The following is a 20,887-nucleotide window of genomic DNA, read 5'->3' as shown; positions in this document are numbered from 1 at the left end:
TCTTCTCTGTCTCTCCTCATCTGTATACCTGACTTTTCAATAAAAATAAAATAAATCTTTTAAAAATATTCTGTTTAGAGTGGCATGAAAGAAAACTAGCAAGCATTTTGCAGGTAACACAAGGTTTTCTTTGCTGCCTGCCTTTAGTGAAATCACTTCAGATGGACAGTAACAGTGACCAAAGGCAACCTTGCGTCACCCAGGGTCCGCAGCATAGCAAGCACATGCAGAAAAGGGCCATCCGGCGCCGAGAGGAAGGAGCGCAGGAGGCGCTCAGGAGGGGCCGTGGCTCTTGGAGCCGTACCACACCGGGCACTTCGGACAGTGGCCATGGAGCTGGCATTTTCACTTCTTATTGGGACTTAAAGGGTTGTAAAACACAGGTAAGAAATGAATGGAAGTACCACATACACAGCATTAGGACCGTGCTACTGTGATGTAAGAGCAGTGTTACTTATGAAGAGTTCTGCATACTTTACATGCCTTTCTTGCTTTAAGGTTTTGATGGGAAAAGGCTAAGAGACACTGGGACAAGTGAACGCCAATCAGGATGCTAGGGAAGGGTGAAACAAAATGCTCTCACAAATGACTAAAAAATACTTCCTGCTGATGGAGGTATTAGTCTGAATAAAAATACTTATTTTGTATGATAACTAAAAACACTTGTGTATTTTGCTGCTTTAATAAAAGTCTCCTAGAGTCCTGGCATCCAATTCCATAACCCCACGACTAGGACAGGAATGGGGATAGCAGTCATAGCCTAAGCAATATCCCCAAAGTTTTAGTATAGAGATTTTTAAACTATAATGGATTTTGCTAATAAAGAGTCTAAATATTTATGCAAGAAAAGTAACTTGAGATTTTATAAAACACTGATTTTTATGCCTTGACCATTTCAATTACCACTGAAACTGCATTACCATTTTTTCATTGTACACATCAAGCCCCCATTGTCCCTACTGCATTACCCAAAGTTAGATTGAGAGCAAATGAGACAGCAGCTTGCAGCTGTCTGCTCCTATTTCCAAAGGTATAAACAAACAACACTCAAGAACAACATCGAAAAGGGAGCTTTCTAACTTCTACCCATAAAAGCCAACAGAAAATGTGTTCCAAGTTGACTAATAAATCCTAGCAGCTGCAGTTCTTAGAACACAGTTGACACTCAGGTTCATGCACTGAAGCATCTATACTTTCCTCCTATGAATTCCTCAAGAGTATTTTTGTTTTCGACACAGGTTGCCACAACCTTTGTTCCTCCTGGAATGTTACCCATCAGGTTAGCTGTGCAACTGCACATCCTGCCCTCCAGGTGGCGGTAATGGCACCAGCATACACGCTTGGTGCTTTCTGTGTGCAGGACAGGCGTTGCACTAAGCCCCTTCACAGGGATAGCATCTTATCAGATATACAGACTCACATAAACTTCAATTAAGAAAATCTTTTGGGACTAAAGTTTCAAATGAGAATTTTTACCAAAACTGAACACAACGTGCATGTTCCATACTTTGGATGAAAGTCCTGTTGACTGATGGCGGCACTGCCAGCTGGAGAATGACTGTTTAAAATAATCCTAGATGCTCGGAAAAGGAAGTCATCTAACAATGGCTTAATGAGTGATGAACCTGGAACAGAGCATAAATCCATGTTGAGTATAATCACAAATTCCAGTTCAGAGAGCCTATCTTGAACTTTCTATTAGAGAGGCAAAAGAACCCAATGCTATTCAACAGCAGTGCATACAGGCCAAATTAATGCTTTGTCTTTCAGCACTGACTATTCACCAGGGCTCTGTGGTGCAGGGGTCGGGGGGACAGGGGACAGGATACAATGACAGATGCATGAAGGTGTCTTCTTTGATAAGCATATGACATAGTGAAAGAAGCCAAACTTTCATGTTAGAAACAAGTGTCAAGAATACTACAAGGCAGAACAGTCTGAGTGCATAATTAATTTGTACTATGGGAAACAGGTAGCCCACAAAACAGTTTTTGAGAGTTTTTAAACCTTGCTTTCTTTAGGTAAAAATGATATACCTGTCTCTCCTGGGTTGAGAATCACTCTTTTCTATGTATCTCCCAGCAGTCAAGACTTCGGACAGCAGAATTTATGTTACAAAAGGATACTTAATTTTTAATTGATTTCTGAATACAGCAGATAATATTAAGCTTGCTTCTAAAAATTATTTACGTACCCCAGCAGAGTCTCATATGTACCCTGTCAAGGAGGCTGGGTGGTAATGAGGGCCATTTTTCTAGATTAAAATTGTTACAGTAGTAAGACATATAATAGATTATGTATTATAAGGGACATAACAGCAAAAAGAGAAGAACTACATGGAAGTATAATTTTTACATGGCAGTAAGAAATTATGTGATTCAACCACTTGAAATTCCTTAAGATTCTCCACTTAGTATAACGACATAGGTAAAATACACCTTAGGCTGATCATCCATTAAAATTCCAGACAATTTCCTACCAACCGATTAATTCCCCCATGGGACACTTGGCCCTATTTTATTTTCCTAATTACACACAACACTATGACAATAACTGAGAACTGAGGTTGTCTGCCACATAATGAGACGAAGCAATAATTACCAAGCATTTCCTTTTCTGCTCCACACAGTGAAAGAAGTGTCTTAATGAGCCGTAAATGTCCTGCCAGTAAGATGTTATCTGCTTCGCTGGTCTCACATTCAACTGTGCGGTTAGGTTCAAAGTTATCCAGCCAAGTAATCTCATCTTCAAGCATCGTGGCCGGGCTGATTCTTAACTGCTCCATTTCTGAAGCTGAGAGGGAAAAATCATATTCTTCACAAAGAAAGGACTGGATGTCAGAGTCAAAGCTCGAGCAAAGTAGGAAAAAGTCAAGTTCCAACTGTTTATTTCACATGTCTCCAAAACCCGTCATTATGAAACAGCAGGTTACAGGGACTTACTGTACAAAGACTGGGGAGATGCCTTCATTCAAGCAATATCCCTAACTGCCTCCTCCATGCAAGTCACGATGTTGTACTGTGAGGTATAAGACAATTCTTGCACTGCACATGTGCCTTGTTTGCTGGGAATGGTAGCCAGACACCTCAGGGAGAGAGGGGTAAGGGAAAAGCTACACAGTTGCCAATGTTACTAAACCAAAGGAGGGTGGAGCTCTGCAAAGGAGAAACGCTGGAGTCCAGGTTCCTAAATGAGGAGCTCACCTCCGAGAACTACTCTTGCTTTCATGTATTATCTCATTTTCTCTTCCAACAAGCATTGGGAGTTAACACTGGGGGTCAGAGGAAGGATGATTATGGGCTATGCCCATGGCCCTCCAAGGAGAGAGCTAGCAGTCTTCATGTGGAGTAAATGGACCCTAGACGCCACAATGAGCTGGACTGGTTCCATGTATGAGTTCTGTCTCTACCACTCACTCACTGTGCAACCCTTTTCCCTGTTTACACAATGCTGCTAACATTCATACTGCAAGTTGCATTGCACAAAAGGCCTACTTGAGTGCTAGATTATGGAAAATTATATAAAATTGGCAACCATTAGAAGGTTCAAGACAACTTCCCTGGGAATTAAAGCCTCCCTACCCACTAAGACCCTTTAAGATATTCTGGATCCATCATTTACTACTCAAAAAACAGAGAAGTCAAAAGCTGTATGTGTTTAGCAATCCTTGGTTCCAGTCTTTAATAAACACACCAAAGAGTAAAACTTTGAAGGTTCCAAGAGCTCATTGTTCACATGCGGTAATTTTCCAGAAGACAAAATTTAATTTTAAGAAAAAATTCTAAATCAATTTTAATTTGAAAAGCTAGGACGGGGAAAAGAAGAGAGAAATGGGAAGGAAAGGGAGAGGAGAGGAGAGGGGAGGAGAAGAGAAGAGAGTAGAGGAGAGAAGAACAGGGAGATGAGAACAGAGGAGAAAGGAAAGAAAGAAAAAAAGGAGGAGCAGGGGAACCCGAGGGGAGGGGAGAGAAGCGAAGGGGCCAAAGAAGAGAGAGCTTTCAGTGGCTGGTTCACTCTCCAAATGCCTGCAACACGCCTGGCTGAAGCCAGCAGCCCAGAATCCAATCCAAGTGTCGCATGTGGGTGGCAGGACCCCAGGAATTGAGCCATCACCTGCTGCTTCCCAGAGCATACTGAGCAGGCAGATGGACAGGAAGAAGAGTACCTAAAACTTGAATCAGGTACTCCCATATTGGATTCCGGCATTCTAAGCAGGGATTTAACTGTAAAGCCCATGCCGTTTCTCAAAACCCAACTTGACACAGTAATTACAACTTCATTCACAATTGAGATACTTAAGTCAGATTTTAAAATGCTTATTTGGCTTTCTTCCCACCTTCCCCAAAGTTAGGCAATTACTTACTTGTCAGGTCATCTAATAACTGGCACCTCAAATCAAAATACTCCATACACTGAGATAATAATCTAAAAAACAAGACAGATTCTAGTTACACAATTGACTACTTTTATATTAACTTACATTCTGTATTACTTAAACAGATACAGTACAGAAACAGTGCAAAAGAGGGAATACTGAATTTATCACATTTTTAAGTAACATGAGCTGATCACATATGCCTTGATTATATTCATTCATTCCAATATCAATTAATCCTACTAAGAACCTATCAAATGCCTGAAACTATTTTAAAGAAACAGCAGACGAAAGAACAAGGGAGACAGAGGACAAATAACAAATAGATGCACATTTCAAATGGTGACAAGTTTCCTTATGTAGGAGCAACAGGAAAGCTTTTCTGCAGTTCTAGTAGCTATAACACAGGTTCTAGAATCGGATAGACATTGGCCTGAATCCTGGCTCCAATACTGATGGCTGGATATCCATGGAAACTTTTTTCCACTTTTATCTCTGAGTTCTGTAATTTCTAAAATAAAATCACATGCATATATACAAACATAAATAAAAGGTCCATAAATGGATTGTTGAAAATATATAACGATCTAGGAATTATGGTTGTAAGAAAAGGAGATTCACTGGGCTATCCTCAGGAATAAATGGAAAAATGTATGTGAAGGATCCTGCATGCTGTGTGGCCTGCAGTTGGCTCACAATAGTCACTATTATTGTCATTACTGTGAGGGAAAACAAACTGGGGCACTGACTCATAATTTTCAAAATTATGCAAACACATAAAGACTCAATTTTATGTGAAATCAAACAGCTCTATATTCAAAATGTATTTTTAGAAAGATATACTTTGAGCAAGTATGTTTAAAATTTCATCTAGTACTTTCTGCTTCTTTCCCAAGTTTAGGAGAATTTAATACTACATCCAAACTCTAAATTAAGTAAGCTGACCCTATCAATAAGGGTTAGCTTTACCTTTTTAAAAATGGCTTCAGCATTAACATTCAGAATCAATGGTCTCTCAGACAAAAGGATTATCTGTTTAGTAATACTTTAGCTAGCAAATGTTGAGATTCTAAAGTAAAAAGATACACAAAAGAATTTTTATGGTTTTTACTGTACATGCTCAATGCCTAATTCAATTTAAATCTTGATGGCTAAGAATATGATTGTAAATTCTGGCTACATTTAAACATTTATAAGTCATCCACAGTGATTTCATCTCAGAAAGCAAAAGATTGACTGCTTCCTTTTTTGAAAATTAAATGTTTCAAAATAGTATCTTGAGACTCTGATATGTGGGTGAAAGAACCTTTTTTTTTTTTAAGTTTTATTTATTTGTAATTGCAATGTCAGATATACAGAGAGGAGAGACAGAGAGGAAGATCTTCAGTCCAATGATTCACTCCCCAAACGACCACAAAGGCCAGTGCTGAGCTAATCTGAAGCCAGGAGCAGGAACTTCTTTCTGGGTCTCCCACTTGGGTACAGGATCCCAAGGCTTTGGGCCGTCTTCGACTGCTTTCCCAGGCCACAAGCAGGGAGCTGAATGGGAAATGGAGCTGCCTCGATTAGAACCAGCGCCCATATGGGATCCTGGTGTGTTCAAGGCAAGAACTTTTGCTGCTAGGCCACCATGCCAGACCCAAGGTCAAAAAACCTCTTACATTCAAGTATTAGCATGAGAATCTAACAAATGTTTACCTACTCAAATTTGTAAAGACTTGCAGAAAAAATTTCTAGGAAAATTAGAGATATTTTGAGGCAAATGAAAAATAAAAATAAAACACACCAACAAAAGTTACTGAATACATTCAAAACCAAGAAAAATATCCAATCAACACTCTTAACTTCACATCTTTAGAAACTAGAAATAAAAATGAACAAACTGAACTCAGAGCTAGTAGAAGGAAGGAAATAATAAAGGTTAGAGTGGAAATAAGTAAAATGAGCAGAAAAGGCAAAAACTAATCAAAAGTTGGTGTTTTGGGGGAGGAAAATCAATCGAACTAACAAGTGTTGCAACAAACTAAGAAAAAAAAAGGAAGACTTAAGTGACTGAATTCTGAGATGGAGGTGGAGACACTGCTACAGAAACAGAAAGGCTTGAAGACGGCAAGTTGCATAAGCAACTGGTTGCTGGCAAACTGAACAAGCTAGATGATATAAATTCCTGAAGAGGTAAAACTGGTCAAGAAGTAAATAAAGAACAAATAAAAAATGTAGATTACACCTATAACTAGCAAGGAGCTGATCAGTCATTAAAAACCATCCAACAACGGGAAGTCCTGGATCAGATGGCTTCCTGACATGAAGCCAATTCTACCGAATACTTCACGAAGAGTTAACACCAGTCCTCAAAAATCTTTAAAACAAAACAAAAAACTGAAGAGGAGGCAACACTTCCTAATTTCTTATAGAGAGGCATGAATTATCACATGACTAAACAGACTATGACAGAAACACTGCAAGAAAACAGACTTATACCCCTTCCAGATGCTGATGCAAAAATCCTCAACAAAACACCAGCAAATACAATGTAACAATGTACTTAAGGTATTACAGATCACAAACAAGTGGGATCAATTCCTGGAACACAAGGATGATCCCACAGGAAAATCAGGTAATACCACATTAACAGAAAGGAGGAAGAAAACAAAAAACCACCATCTTCACCTCACTTGATAGAGAAAGCATTTGACAAAATTTAGCACACTTTTATGACAAAAACTTAAACTGGGAATAGGAACAAGGATGTCTGCTTTGATATTCCTAAATCAACATAAAATGGAAAATTGTAGCTGGAGCAATTAGGTAAGAAAAATAGAGAAATTCAAGCTGGAAGGGACAGGTAAAACTGCTTGTTGATGATATGATTTTACATGTAGAAATCCTGACACACAAATACACATATATGTCTGAAATAACTTAATAAATGAATTCAGAAAAGTTGCAGGATTAAAATGCAAAAACATAATATATATTTCTATGTGTGTGTATATATATAGCTCTCAGCTTCAATCCCTGACTGGGGACAGATCGAGGACCTGGTGAGTAAAGCAGCAGAAAGGAGTGAGTCTCGCATCCCTCCACTCCTGCCAGGTATATTTCCTCTCTCTAAAGACAAACAAACAAACAAGACAAATTAAAAAATCCCCCAAAATATTAGTTGTATTTCTCACACTTACAATGAGTAATTTGAAAAAAAAAATACCTTTTACAATGGCATCAAAAACCCCAAATACTTACGATTCAACTTAACCAAGAAAATGAAATACTGATAAAGTGAAAACTATGAAGACTAATGGAAGAAATTAAAGATGATATAAGCAAAAGGAAGATCCTGAATTCAAAGTAGGGAAGACAATCTTGTTTAGATGGCAATATTACCCAAACCCACATACCTAGTTAGTGAATTCCCTATCAAAATTTCAATGACATTTATAGAAAGAGCAAAACTCATCCCAAAATTTGCATGGGAGTGCAAAGGAACCAAAATAGCAAAAATATCTTGAAAAAGTCCAAAGTTGGAGTACTCATACCTATATGCTGCTGTAATCAAAACAGCATGGTACCAGCACAAGGACAGACAGAATAAGAAAATTGAAATAACTCAAAAAACACATCTCTGACTACACGATTCAGCAATTTTCAGCAAGCATGACAAACCCATTCATTGAGGGAAGGATATCCTTTTCAAAAACTGCTGCTGGAAAAACTTGGCATCTCTTGGAAATGAATCAAGTTGGACTCTTGCCTAACACAACACACAAAATCAAACAAAAATAGATCAAATAGTCAACTAAACGAGCTAAAATTAAGCAAATTTATCTAATGTAAAAATGAACAGCAAAGGTCTTAAACACTTCACCAAAGAACATGTACACTTAATTAAGTGCTCAACATTCTTAACCAGTAAGGAAATGCAAATCAAAGCCACAATGAGATACCACTTCACACTCAACAATAAACAACAAACAACCATCCTGGGAGAGACAAGGGCTGCCTAGGATGTGGAGAAGTTTGCATGAGTGTGCCTACATGCTAACAGCAGAGTATACAGGCCCAACTGCTGTGGGAAACACAGGCAGTCCCTTGGAAAACCAATGCTGTTACCGTATGACAAAGCAAGGTCCATGGCAGGCACATACCCCTAGGACTGAAAGGGGTCTCATCAAGAGACCTGTGTGCTCAACTAACAGTGGCACTGTTCTCCACAGCCAAAACACAGAAACAATTAAAACGGAAGTGAATGGACAGGAAAAGGCAGTCTTTCAATAAACCTTGAGGATATTATGCTGCTATAAAACAGACACAAAAGGAGTAGCCCTAAATCCTCCCATCTCCAGGCTCTAATTCAAAAATACATAAATACATAAACAGCCAAGGCACTTGAAAAGCACCATGGCTGGGGCTGTCTGGTAAAGCTGAGTTGGAGAAAGCAACAAGAATTTGAGGTTATGGGTGACCTCCACCTCCCCTTCAGGGTCTGAACATGTGGCATCAGACTAGCCTGGGACATGACATGGGGAAGGCAGAGTCACCTGTCTAAGCCAGGCACTGAGTCACACATTTAGGCATGTTTGAAGCCAAGAAAGCAAGTTTAGAGTACACCCCAGCTCCCTCCAGGCATGGAGCTATGAAGCATCTGAGATAAGAAAGTGATACATAAGAAGATAGAAGTAACGTGGACCTCTCCACTGGGACCAGGCTCACGTAAAATGGGATAACACAAAAGAAAGCCTGGCAGCGTTTACTCTAACTCTTCTGTCCCAAAAGGACAGAAAATCACAAATCTCGCTTTCAGGGTAGGATGTTAGAAGAAAAACATAGAAACTCCATGATCTGTTATGTACTAAGGACTTTAGGGGAGCAGAACATACATTATTTATCCTTTGTCTGTTTACTGTGAGCTCTTTCGTCTTCATGACATACCTCTGATTGACGCCTCTCATAATACTGGTTGGGGACCAGAGAGGCAGCTGAGCCGTAAGTATGACACCCAGGAGAAACTGATTTGGCTTTTGCACATCTGGGTGAGCTGAAGTGTCCGTCTGACTCAGAGTATACAGCTGATCACAGGCAACCCGGCGAATCTGAAATTAGATACCAGTCTGCACTAAGAACACTCGGCAGTGATTCTCCGAGGGACCACACTACTCAGATGGGTGCTGAAGGACTGTACAGGCCACAAGTGTTTCAATTTTAGTGGTAACTTTCCACTGAACAACCTTGGAGTAATTTAAAATAAATACAGTTTGGTAATTGATTTCCTAAATCATTTGATTTTATACACTAATTTAAACGAAAAAAAGAAAATCTCTTGTTCAGGTTGTTTAAAAAGTTATTTTTCAAGGTCACATCATAAAGTCAGAATTTTAAAATCTAATGGAAGGTTTTGGCTTGACTTTGTCTTCCTGAATTTGTTCAGCATGTTGATACTTAATGCTGGCTGCCTTTGTAAGCTGTGGATATTAACACTAGCCATAGTGCTTAATTTGTTATGAACATACACAAATCCTGACTCTAGTCTACAACTTTTTCTGGAATATGGAAAAGGTAGCAGAGGGGATGGCAGGTGAGTGCAAATGGTCCCACTTCTTTCAGAGTGGTCTTTGTCTGAGTCCATGGAAGGATTAAATTTTCCGTATCTGCAATAACATCACAGGTATCCAGGAGAATCCTATCAGAACAGACCAAAGGACCTAAGTAATAATAAAAAAAAATTCCTTACTTCAGCACTTGGTGATCCCAGCAGGATATCGATGATAAAATCAGCAACACAGGGCAAGTTATAGAAAGATGCTAATAGTAAAAAAGAGAATGGGGTTGGGGGTGGAAAAGAACTAAGTTAGGTCACACATTTTATGAATCTTCAGTAATTCCTTAGGCTCAAGTTAAGCAGATTCATCTGTTATGTGGGTCAGAATTCAGGACCCTCCACAACTGCTTTCATCTTTGCACATCTGCTCCAAGAAATTAAGTGCTTGAGAGCAGGAGCACTTGTTCCCACAATGCCCTGCATATCCCAGTCATAAAATAAACATGTAATTCTCTTGATAAATTAGTGATGCTTATGAAATGCAACATATACTCCAAAAACTTGAACTGATACTTTTGTTATCTTGATCTGAAAATATTTCCAAAGTAAGCAATTCTAGGAAAAGTCAATTTGGAGAGTGACTGTTCAAAAGCCATGGGATAATGACTTGCCTTTCCCATATGTAAGCCTTCTAAAGCATTCTTGCCCACAGAAAATCACTGGGAATTATTTTAATGACCGATAGGATGTTTTACTTTCTCTCTATGTTCATCGTGATTGATTGGGGTGCTGTACACAATATATAATGATCACCACTTCTACGTAACAGTATAAAATAAAAAATAACAACCTTTAGAGGAAGGCTCCACGCATGGGTATAATTTCTAGGGGTGGGGTTGTGACGACTTCATTTGGTGTAGCTACTGAAGGCCTGCCACGCATTGAGCAGCACTCACTGGCTGAAGGCCCAGAGTGGGAAAAACAGGCTAGATTCTGACCTCACAGAGCTTAGAACCTAGTTGAGGATGGGGTAATGATAATAAACCCAAGAAAACAAACTGGAAAAAAGGTAAGGAGGTAGGATACTGCTGGGGCTAAGAAAGGTCTGTAATTTTTTAAGTGGCCAGAGAACACCTCACTGCAATGGCATGTAAACAATGGCAACGGATGAGGTGTTCTAGAACCATGTGGAAAGGTGGTTCTAGGACATGTCAGAGGGAGGGAACAGTCCATACAGGTGCTCCTGGGAAAGGAGGCCAGGACACAGAAGGAGGGGACAGGGAGAAGGGGGAGGCACACACATGTCAAGGAGACGGGGTGTATGGATATTAAAAGCTTTAATAATATATCTGGCTTTACTCTGGGTGAAGAGAAGCTGTTCGAAGGTCTGGGAGAAGGCTTACAGTTTAAGAGGTCCACTATGTCTACTGTGTAAATAATATGCTGCCTGGGCAGAAGCAGGGAGAGGAGCTGGGCATTGTGGCTGCAATCCAAGTCAGAAACATGGTGGGAGGGCCTGCTAACACGACGGGATCCTGAGAACTGCAGTCCAGTGTGCAAGACAGCAGGCCAGCAGACTTGAGGCAGCGAGTGAAAAAAAGGAATCATCTAAGCTGGGAAACCTCTTGAGTGCTACAGGCAACATGAGGTGTTCTGCTCTGGGTGGGATAAATCTGGGATGTCCACAGGATGGCTGGGTGAACAGGCCAGAGTCCAGGCTACAGCCACACTGAGGCGCTGTCAGCATCTAGACGGACTTTAGGGCTGTGACCCTGGATGAGATACACAAAATGAGTGTAGACAGAGAAGAGACCATTGGGGACAGAGCCTGGGCTTGCTGTGATACAACAGCAAATGATCAGTAACAGCCCAGCCTGCCAGAGCCTACCATGAAGATAAACTAAATTGGGTTTTAACTCTTCAACTAGGCAGTAAGCTCAGAGAGTACAGACACTGCCTTGATCACCTACAGGGGAACTGCAAGTACCGCTTCAGAAGAAACTCCACCAGCACTGTGTACTTCACATGCCAACACTCCCATAGCAGGACCTTATCAGTGAAAAGCTGTAATTCCCCCAGAAACTTGGCCTATTCCCACAAGACATGATTCCCACATGAGCCTGCTGCATACCCAGCTGTTGACTCCGAAGCTGCAGGCACGTAACCAGGAGGGACAGGGCTTCTCCAGCAATCAGCGCATCTTTTGTCGACACCGACTGCTGTCGCACGCAGATCCCGGCATGCAGGGCTACCGGCTCGCCTTCACTTCCAGAGCTGCAATTGCTCCCTAAAAATAAGCAAACAGATGAGTGCTGGGAGACCTGCAGGTCCTCCCAGTCTATTTTCTTTCTTTCTTTTTTTTAATGATTTACTTATTTTTATTGGAAAGTTAGATATACAGAGAGAAAGACGGAGAGGAAGATCTTCCATTCAATGATTCACTCCCTAAGTGGCTGCAATGGCCAGAGCTTAGCCAATCCAAAGTCAGAAGCCAGGAGCTCCTTCTGGGTCTCCCACTTGGGTGCAGGGTCCCAAGTGTTTGGGCCGTCCTCAACTGCTCTCCCAGGCCACAAGCAGGGAGCTGGATGGGAAGCAGGGCCACCAGGATTAGAATCAGTGTCCACATGGAATCCCAGCATGTGCAAGGGGAGGACTTTAGCCACTAGGCTATTCCACTGGGCCCCTCCAGTCAATTTTCAGAAAAAGGCCACTCTTCATAATAGCCTGTGAGATGCTGCATAACCAGACCCCAGGTGTCCCCACAACCTCGCGCTATACTTCAAGAACTGTGGCCTAAGTATTGAGACTGAAACAATGCATCCGAAACATCCTGCCTGCTGAACAGACATGGGCAAATATTCAAAAATGTGTTCATGAACCAAACTCACTTCGGCTGACAAAAAGTTAGAGTACTTAAAAATTTTAAGAGCATGAGGAGTTATGGGTGCAACCATTGACAGTATGCAAATGAAATTTGGCTGTCTCCTACCCTCTGCCCTGAAGGTGGTCCTAACAGCAATGGAATGAAAATTCCATCCTCAACCACTCCCCCCACGTCCTAATTTAGCCAGGATATTGGATGCAGATAAATCCAATTAGTCTAGGTGTTTTTAGCTACAAGCCCAGTTCCTGTTCCTGTCCATCCCAAGGAGCACTAATCAACTCCTTAGTCTACAACACTTAGATACTCGCTCCTGCCCACCCATGACTCACCTATCATCTGAGAGGGGATGGTATTGCACTGTTGTGTAACCACTCCCCTCAGAAGCCCCTTTAAAAGGCCCGTGAAGTGGGGGCTCTCTCTGGTCAGGTGCTTCCATTGCTCTGGCACCTCAACTCTTGCCTGACTCAGGACAGGAAATCCCCTGAGCATGGTCCCTGTGTACTGCTTAGATGGGACAATGGATATAGTAGTGTTGTTTCTGGTTTATGTACTATCAGTAGTTCCAGGACAGGTGAGGCCTAGCAGTAGTGGAATGTGGGCAGAGAAGCCAGGGAAAGGTGAATGTCTGCAGCTTTGTAAGTGTGTCTAGGTTATTCATTGCGTGTCTCTTAGGATAACTTATGTTGTTGGGGAAGCTGGGACATAGGTCTTCACTTAACGGATGGACTTCAGGGTAATGACCATTTGTTCCTTTTGAGATTATGTTTGGTTGGATTGCTGTATGGACTTGGCAATTTGCTATTTCTAGTATGCTCTGTTATCACCAAGCTTGGTTAATAGACTGCTTTATAAGCTTTAGACATGCCTGGTGTGATCTCACTCACATCCCGCAACAGAGGGAGCCTTTCAAGGATAGTAAATGTTCTGTGTTTTGAAACTTAATCTAGTTATGGTTACACACATAAAAATCCAAAAACATTTTAACATTTCTTCATTTTACTGTATATATGTCAAATCTTTAAAAACACCAAGGGAAGAACTTTTCAGGTCACAATTTGGGATGAGTTTTCACTATGTCACAACATTGGTCTTCTGTCACCTTTATAACTCACTTCAGCTACAAGAGATCTAATTACTTTCTCTACTTAATTCCGTGTAACTATGAGCAATTTTTTTTTTAATGAAGAGTGCTTTACATAGTCAATAAAGTAACACAAATATTAGCTGTATGACTTAATGAATTTTTACACAGGCTCTCTCCTTTTTATGATACTGACAAGCTCTAATGGCAATTTCTTACTCGGTGTTTTAATTATTGCCCTGTTTTAAAGAGGTACCTGAGCTGCTGAGTCTGTTTCGGATTCCAACAGGAAAAAGAGAAGTACTTTCTTTAATTGGCTGGCTACTCCCAACGAGGTCAAGCCGTCCTGCAGCTGCAGCCCATGACAATCTCATGAAGCAAGCCACAGTGGAGGTGAAGTCACTCACTTCCATTGTCTAATGAAACAGGGAACGAGCATTAGAACAGGTGGTATTCTGAACACATTCCATGACTTCAATAACCTTCCTCCACCATCACCCAGGACAGCCCTTCCCATGCGGCCATACTGCTCTGTTCACTGCTAAACAGACTCTATTCTTGCTGTTTCACCTCAAGTTTTCCATCACTGGCGGTTTTCATTCTTTCCCCTTTCCTACAATCTTTTCCTTTTCCTTCTTTCCTTTCCTCCATCCTTTTTTGTTTATTTAAAAGGAAGAGAGAGCTGATGGCTGATTCTCTCCCCCAAATGTCTATAGCAGCTAGAATGAAGCCAGGAGCCAGAAACTCCATCTAGGTCTCCCATGTGGGCAGCAGGGGCCCAAGTACTCTGACCATTTTCTGCTGCCTTTCCAGACGCATTAGCAGGGAGTTGAACTGGAAGGGGACCAGCGGGGTGCTGAAATGCGATGCTAACACTGCAAGTGGGGGCTTAACCTTCTGCGACATAATGTCCATCCCAAGCTCTGATTTTACTTCTATCTGTTCTCCTACATAAACATATTGCTCTCCAATTCTCTGTATACTTACCTCTATGTAGCCGATCCCTACTTGGTTGTTGAAGTCTACTGCAAATGCTACTTCCATTCTAAAACCTTCCATGACATCCACAGGTAAAGGGAAACAGGCTACTTTGTAAAGCTGATAGGAAACACTGCCTTTGTAGCTTCACAACACTTGAAAGTTCTGCCTTGAATTACAGTAATATTTGCCTTGGCGGTCCTTTATCAAAAACTCCGCATAGGCAATATATACATTCTGATCATTTTATATTCATATAGCTCCTCCCCAAGCAGGGTCTTTCAGCTAAGAGGTACTTCCTAGAGTTTGAATGTACCATCACCTACCTGTATTGCCACTCGAGCAGCAGGGATGATTTCCTCCACCCTGATGGAAGACCTATCAGATACTGACAACTGTCGGTACGATGACTTCTCTGGGGTGCCACACAAGGACATCTGTCGGCTGGTTTGACGGCTGATATTCCGGAATGGGCGAGAAGAAAGTGCTTCAATGCCATCTTTGGTCAGGTCTTCATCTAGCAGTGTGGGCATTGTTTGTCCAACCAGTAAAAATCTCAAAAGAAAAAAAAAAGCCAGACTTGCTCAAGATGATTTCATAATACATAAAATAATCTGATTTAGGAAGGAAAATAAAGTCGAGAATTGATATGTGAGAATAATGTGGTACATTAACATACCTTGCAAGCTGCAGACAGATGGAATAAACACCCTGTCTTGTCTCGTAGTCTACTTCCGATGGGATGGAGTCCCTTTGCATGACATTGACAACCAAACTTCAAAGAAAAATGAAAAGGTAGGACTTTAAAGATTTCTTTTTTTTCAAACTAAAAATTTATTTTTATTTACTTGAAAGGCAGAGTAAGTAAGAAAGTGAGAGAGAAATGATTTACTCTCTAAATGTCCATAGTAATCAGAGCTGGGCTAGGCCAAAGATATGAGTCTTGCTGTTCATCCAAGTCTCACATGTGTGTTGCAGGGACCAAAATTCTTAGGTCATTATTTGATGCCTCCAGGAATGCATTAGCAGGAAGCTTGACCAGAACCTGGAATAGCCTGGATTTAAACCAGCACTCTGATATGGGCTGCGGGTTTCCTAAGTGGCAACTTTTCTGCTGTGACACAATGCTGGCCCCAAGACTTTTGTTTTTCTTTCTTTCTTTCTTTTATGTTAGTTTTATGTTAGTAATGCCATTGCTCATAAATGTTACCAATTATCACTTAAGGATTCTCATATCCTACATGGAAGCACTGGCATCTCATATTCTATAAGTAAGCACTGGTTTCAGTTCCAGCTGCTGTTTCCAATCCAGCTCCTACTAATGTGCCTGGAAAGCAGAAGATGTCCCAAATAGTTGATGTCTGCCACCTACGAGACAGAACTAGATGGAGTGCAGGGCTCCAGTCTTCAGTCTGGCCAGCTCCAGCTGCCATGGCCATTGAGGACTGAACATGGAAGGTCTCTCTCTCTTTTCTCTTACTGCACTTCAAATAAATAAAGTAAAACTGGAAAAATAAAAAGAACCTTATATTTAAACAGACTATGTATATTCCTTTAACAATGTTTTCCTTTGATACTAAAACTCAGTGTTTCAATGAATCAGATAAAAACCATGGCACGGATCTGAGTTCATGTGGAACAAGGCTACCTTAATGATAGAACTATGAACTCAGAAATGTATCCAGAATTTAATTGTGCTTGTTTTTTACATCCACCACACCCTATGATGTTACAAAAGTTTCCTGTTCTTGCTGTTTCTGCCTTTGCCCTTCCACCTTCCAAACCTATTCTCAAAAGATCAACAGTAGTGACCCTTTTAAAAGCTAAGACAGATCAGCACTTTGATGCAGAATCCTTCAATGGCTTCCCAGCTATTAGACAGAAAACAGCAACGTCTTCATAGCAGCCCGCAAAGGTCCTACCTAACCTGAGATCTGTAAGCTCTGGCACTGAGACTCAACCATTCTGCACGCCTTGCCCCCATGGTCTCTGCAGGTCCAAGGGATTCTATTTGCAGTGCTGCACTTTGCCTGTTCCTCTGGAAAGCTCCGGTGCCCCCACCTAGCATCTCCAGGTGAAATTTGCTCTTTCATTGCCTTCAGGGCTTTTTTTTTTTTTTTGAAATTTAAAGAAAAAATTTATTGAAGATCTGAAAAACAATTCCTAAAAGATAAACTTTTCCAGAAAACTGTAACTACACAATGCATTGTGTCTATTGTGTTAAAACGTGCATTAGACACAAATACAAAACCATGAAACAAGCTACCATTCTCCAACAATTGAGCAAAGATAAAATGCCTAAGGAATAACATGGATGACTTGCCAGGGGGGGCTCTTTACTTTAAGCACCATAAAAAAAGAGAAAAAGGGGTGTGGGGAGAAAAGCATAAATGGATGCGTGTGTTCAGTTACATACATGGAATTGAACCTTTGGCACTAGGAGTCAGAGCATCTTGTCATAGAGCATTAGCCTTCAGGGCTTTGTAAAATGTCACCCATCAGTGAAGCTTTTTGGAATCACCCTACAGAAACCACACCCTCTTCCTCCTTGCTTCCTTCTTTTTCTTCACAGCTCTGATCACTATCTGACATACAGTTTTATTTACTTCTCCCCTCCTCTGGACTGTAAGCTTGATGAGGATGTGCATTTCGGTCTAATCTACCTACTGTTCTGTTTTCAGTACTTAAAACAACTGGTACAGGAATTAACTAACATAAAGAAGCCAAAAGTAAAATGGCTTTCTTTTCACAGCCCAATAAAAGCTAAGTAATCTGAAATCAGTCTTTTAATAGGACTATTTCTACTGTGTTAAGCAAAGAGTAGAACTACATGTGGGTACCAGACTTTCCCACATGGCCTGGAGACTTCTTAGCCCTGATTTCCTATTTTTCCTTCCTATATCTCCTCAAGGTCCCTACCCAGCTTTCTTTTCCCCACCAGAACTGCAAACAGGAATGTCTGCAACTATTCCTCCTTCATTCAAGCTTCAAGTTCATTTTCACTCCTTCCTTGCCTACGGAAATGGCATGTTACTTCTTCCTAGCACAAATCTCTTGAAGCAGTAAAGCTCAGCTCTGTCAATTACCCTAATTTTTTGATCTTTATTCTTTTTTCCATCAGTGGCCAATTTAAGTTAGCCAATAAACAGAACAAGTCTTGTACAAACTAATATCAAATCAGAAAAGCAGGGCTGGAATTTGGTGTAGCAGTTAAGATATCACCCCAGAGGGCCCAACGTTCAAGCTTTGGATCTACTCATGATTCCTGCTTCCTGCTAATACATACTCTGGGAGGTGCTGATGGTTCAAGTAGTTAGATCCCTGCCAAACACATGTGATACCTAGACTGAGTTCTAGGTTCCCAACTTCAGTGTGGTCCTACCCCTTGGTGTTACAGACATTTGGGAACTGAGAGATCTTTGTCTTTCTGCCTTTCAAACACAAATCAAATAAGAAAATATTGCCAATACAAAAAAAGCAAACTTCTCCCTCACATCTACTGACATCTTTTTCTCACCCATCTAAAAGCAGAGATTGTTACTGATGTTACCTTGAGTTGAGTCCTTACACTTGCCTCTCAACTCTGCCAGCTGATCTGTGCGCCTGATGGTTGTCCACACTGATGCCACTCAAGTGTCCAGACCATCTTCCACTTTTCCCTTGAGCCCCACATGCTAGCCACCCACTTCATGTGACACACAGGGAGCTCACACTACAATCACATTTGTTAATCTTGCTTTTCCCTTCATCCCCCAAAATGTTTATTTCCCAAACTAACATCTCACTACTCATCTGGAATTTTCCCAATGCAAAGACATTATCAGTGTTGAAGATAATACATACATCATTATCTGCAATTTGATCATTACACACTGGGTAAATGTATTCAAATATATATTTCATAAATATGTATGATTACATGTCAGTTAAGAATTAAAATACATATATTTTAAAAAATATTCACCATTTACTCATGCTCTCGAGCCATTTTAAAGACCATTTAGTTAATGTCTCTACTTAATGTTGGACTAGTCACAAAGGCTAGCATATCTGATCTCATTGATGCCACTCTAATCCTGCTTTTCTCTCCTCTCAGGACCATTACCACAGGGCTTAGTCACCATGTCTGCCTTATTTCCATTCATCTTCTCCAATGCTACCAGGGTAACACTTTTAGGGGACTCCTGGCTTAACAGGGGCCTGTTTTCCCATGGGCTGTAAGATAATATTCTGGTCCTCAATGTGACCTTTATTTGCACAATTCTCTCTCTTACTAGTTACTCAAGGCTTTTAGGAAACTGTTGGCTCCCAAGACGGGGACCACAGCTTCACATTTCACTCGTGCCACCCTTTACCTCCAGCGCACTGTGCCCTTTCCCTTCCATCCCTATTCAGATGGAGAACTTTTACTTCGGTTGCAGTGTAACTTAGGTCAGTGTAACTCAGCCACTCCATACAAATGTAGACAATGTGTCACTACTCGGTCACTTCTCTCAACAGACCTTTACACTTAGGACACTGTTTCAGCACTTTCACTTTGATTTTTCTTGAGGACCTCTCTCATTTACCAGAGGAGAAAGAGACATCCTTCTGTATATTTATCAAATAATTAAAAGTCATACAATGAATCAGAGTGATCTAAAGGACTGAAACATTACTACTTCTTATTATATCTCTCATGATTCACGTAGTACCTTGCCAATCTATATCTTATGCAACTCAAAAAACATGACACTCAGTCTAACCTTAAGCCTCCTGCTTTGAGGAAGTTTTCACAGAAGGATTTTGCACAGCTTCTTGCCATGTCATCGTCAGCTGTTGGCATGAGTTTGGAGCTTAAGACCTAGGAACAGGTAAATACAATTAATCATTTTCATACTTTCAGCAGAAATTACACTTTAAGTAAGATTCTGACAACTCAAGCTGGCATTTCTTTAAATGTTACGTACTGAGTATGATGGAAACTGCCAGTTCACACTTAAAAGGATCACATTTTGGGCCCCGCATGATAGCCTAGTGGTTCAAGTCCTCGCCTTACATGTACCAGGATCCAAATATGGCTGCCGGTTCTAATCCTGGTGGCCTCACTTCCCATCCAACTCCCTGCTTGTGCCTGGGAAAGCAGTCGAGGATGGCCCAAAGTCTCAGGACCCGCACCTGTGTGGGAGACCTGGAAGAGGCTCCTGGCTTTGGATTGGTGCAATTCCGGTTATTGCGGCCACTTGGATGGCAACAATAATAACTTCTTTTGAAATGGTTAGGTTTTTCAAATATTTTGTGTATTTAAAGAAAACACAACCTTTCAAAGCAACTCTTAGTTACTCAGAAGTCCTAAAATTATATCGGATAATGCTCTAAGATAATACAATGTTAAGTATTTGGTGATGAGTCAGACCCATCATTGAACCATTCTGTTTTTCTCGATATTCTCAAACATGGGTGGTTAGGAACTCTACCTTATTTATTTATATTTTTTAATATAAGCACACAAAAAAAAGCAAGCGATAAATCTAGCAGCTGTTCCCAATATGAAAATTTTGTAAGTAAAAATTGGCCAAAAATTTCTACATAATCTTTTGTTTTGAAGTACTGTATATTTTAAGGTTCCACATTAAACAAGGACATGCTTTGTTTTAAACATCTTCAAAGTATTTTCTCTTTTTGAATCACACCTTTTTCCAAGAGTATTTTAAGGAAAATATAAAACATTATTGCATCTTGAACATGCAAGCAAACAGAGCTAAAGAATGCACTAATGAATGCAACTATTGCTTCCAAATGACTGGATGAAATAAGACTTTAAAAAATTGTTGGTACCCTCTTATTGATTGTAATCTTTATGTGATTCAAAACCTACACATGTTACAGGATACCTACTCAAACTACAAAGTACAATAATTAACACTGCCAAAGCTTGGATGCAAATTGAGAAATATTCCCTGGATATTACTTCCCAGAACAAAGCAGGACAGTCAAGGTTTCATTTTCTACAGACCTAAAGTCACACAAAGGCCTCATATATTACTTTTCAAC

At 40.6% G+C, this 20,887-nt stretch overlaps 1 protein-coding gene across 3 annotated transcripts in view; it reads right to left on the bottom strand.

Annotated features, from left to right (window-relative positions):
* The window catches only part of USP24 (ubiquitin specific peptidase 24), a 130,973-nt gene that overhangs the window by 35,105 nt on the left and 74,981 nt on the right, over positions 1-20,887 (bottom strand). For all 3 annotated transcript variants that reach the window (XM_040978486.1, XM_040978488.1, XM_040978487.1), the window contains exons 32-41: positions 19,600-19,697; positions 15,534-15,629; positions 15,181-15,409; positions 14,133-14,292; positions 12,043-12,198; positions 10,104-10,174; positions 9,305-9,465; positions 4,364-4,425; positions 2,602-2,793; positions 1,508-1,625 (exon numbers count right to left, since the gene is read on the bottom strand). In XM_040978486.1, the coding sequence (XP_040834420.1) occupies positions 1,508-1,625; positions 2,602-2,793; positions 4,364-4,425; positions 9,305-9,465; positions 10,104-10,174; positions 12,043-12,198; positions 14,133-14,292; positions 15,181-15,409; positions 15,534-15,629; positions 19,600-19,697 (1,343 nt within the window). The remainder of the gene's footprint in view (positions 1-1,507; positions 1,626-2,601; positions 2,794-4,363; positions 4,426-9,304; positions 9,466-10,103; positions 10,175-12,042; positions 12,199-14,132; positions 14,293-15,180; positions 15,410-15,533; positions 15,630-19,599; positions 19,698-20,887) is intronic.

Source organism: Ochotona curzoniae, unplaced genomic scaffold, assembly GCF_017591425.1.
Source record: "Ochotona curzoniae isolate NIBS_2020 unplaced genomic scaffold, NIBS_Ocur_1.0 contig_291, whole genome shotgun sequence".
Lineage (NCBI taxonomy): Eukaryota > Metazoa > Chordata > Mammalia > Lagomorpha > Ochotonidae > Ochotona > Ochotona curzoniae.
This window is presented reverse-complemented; position numbering and strand designations above follow the sequence as displayed.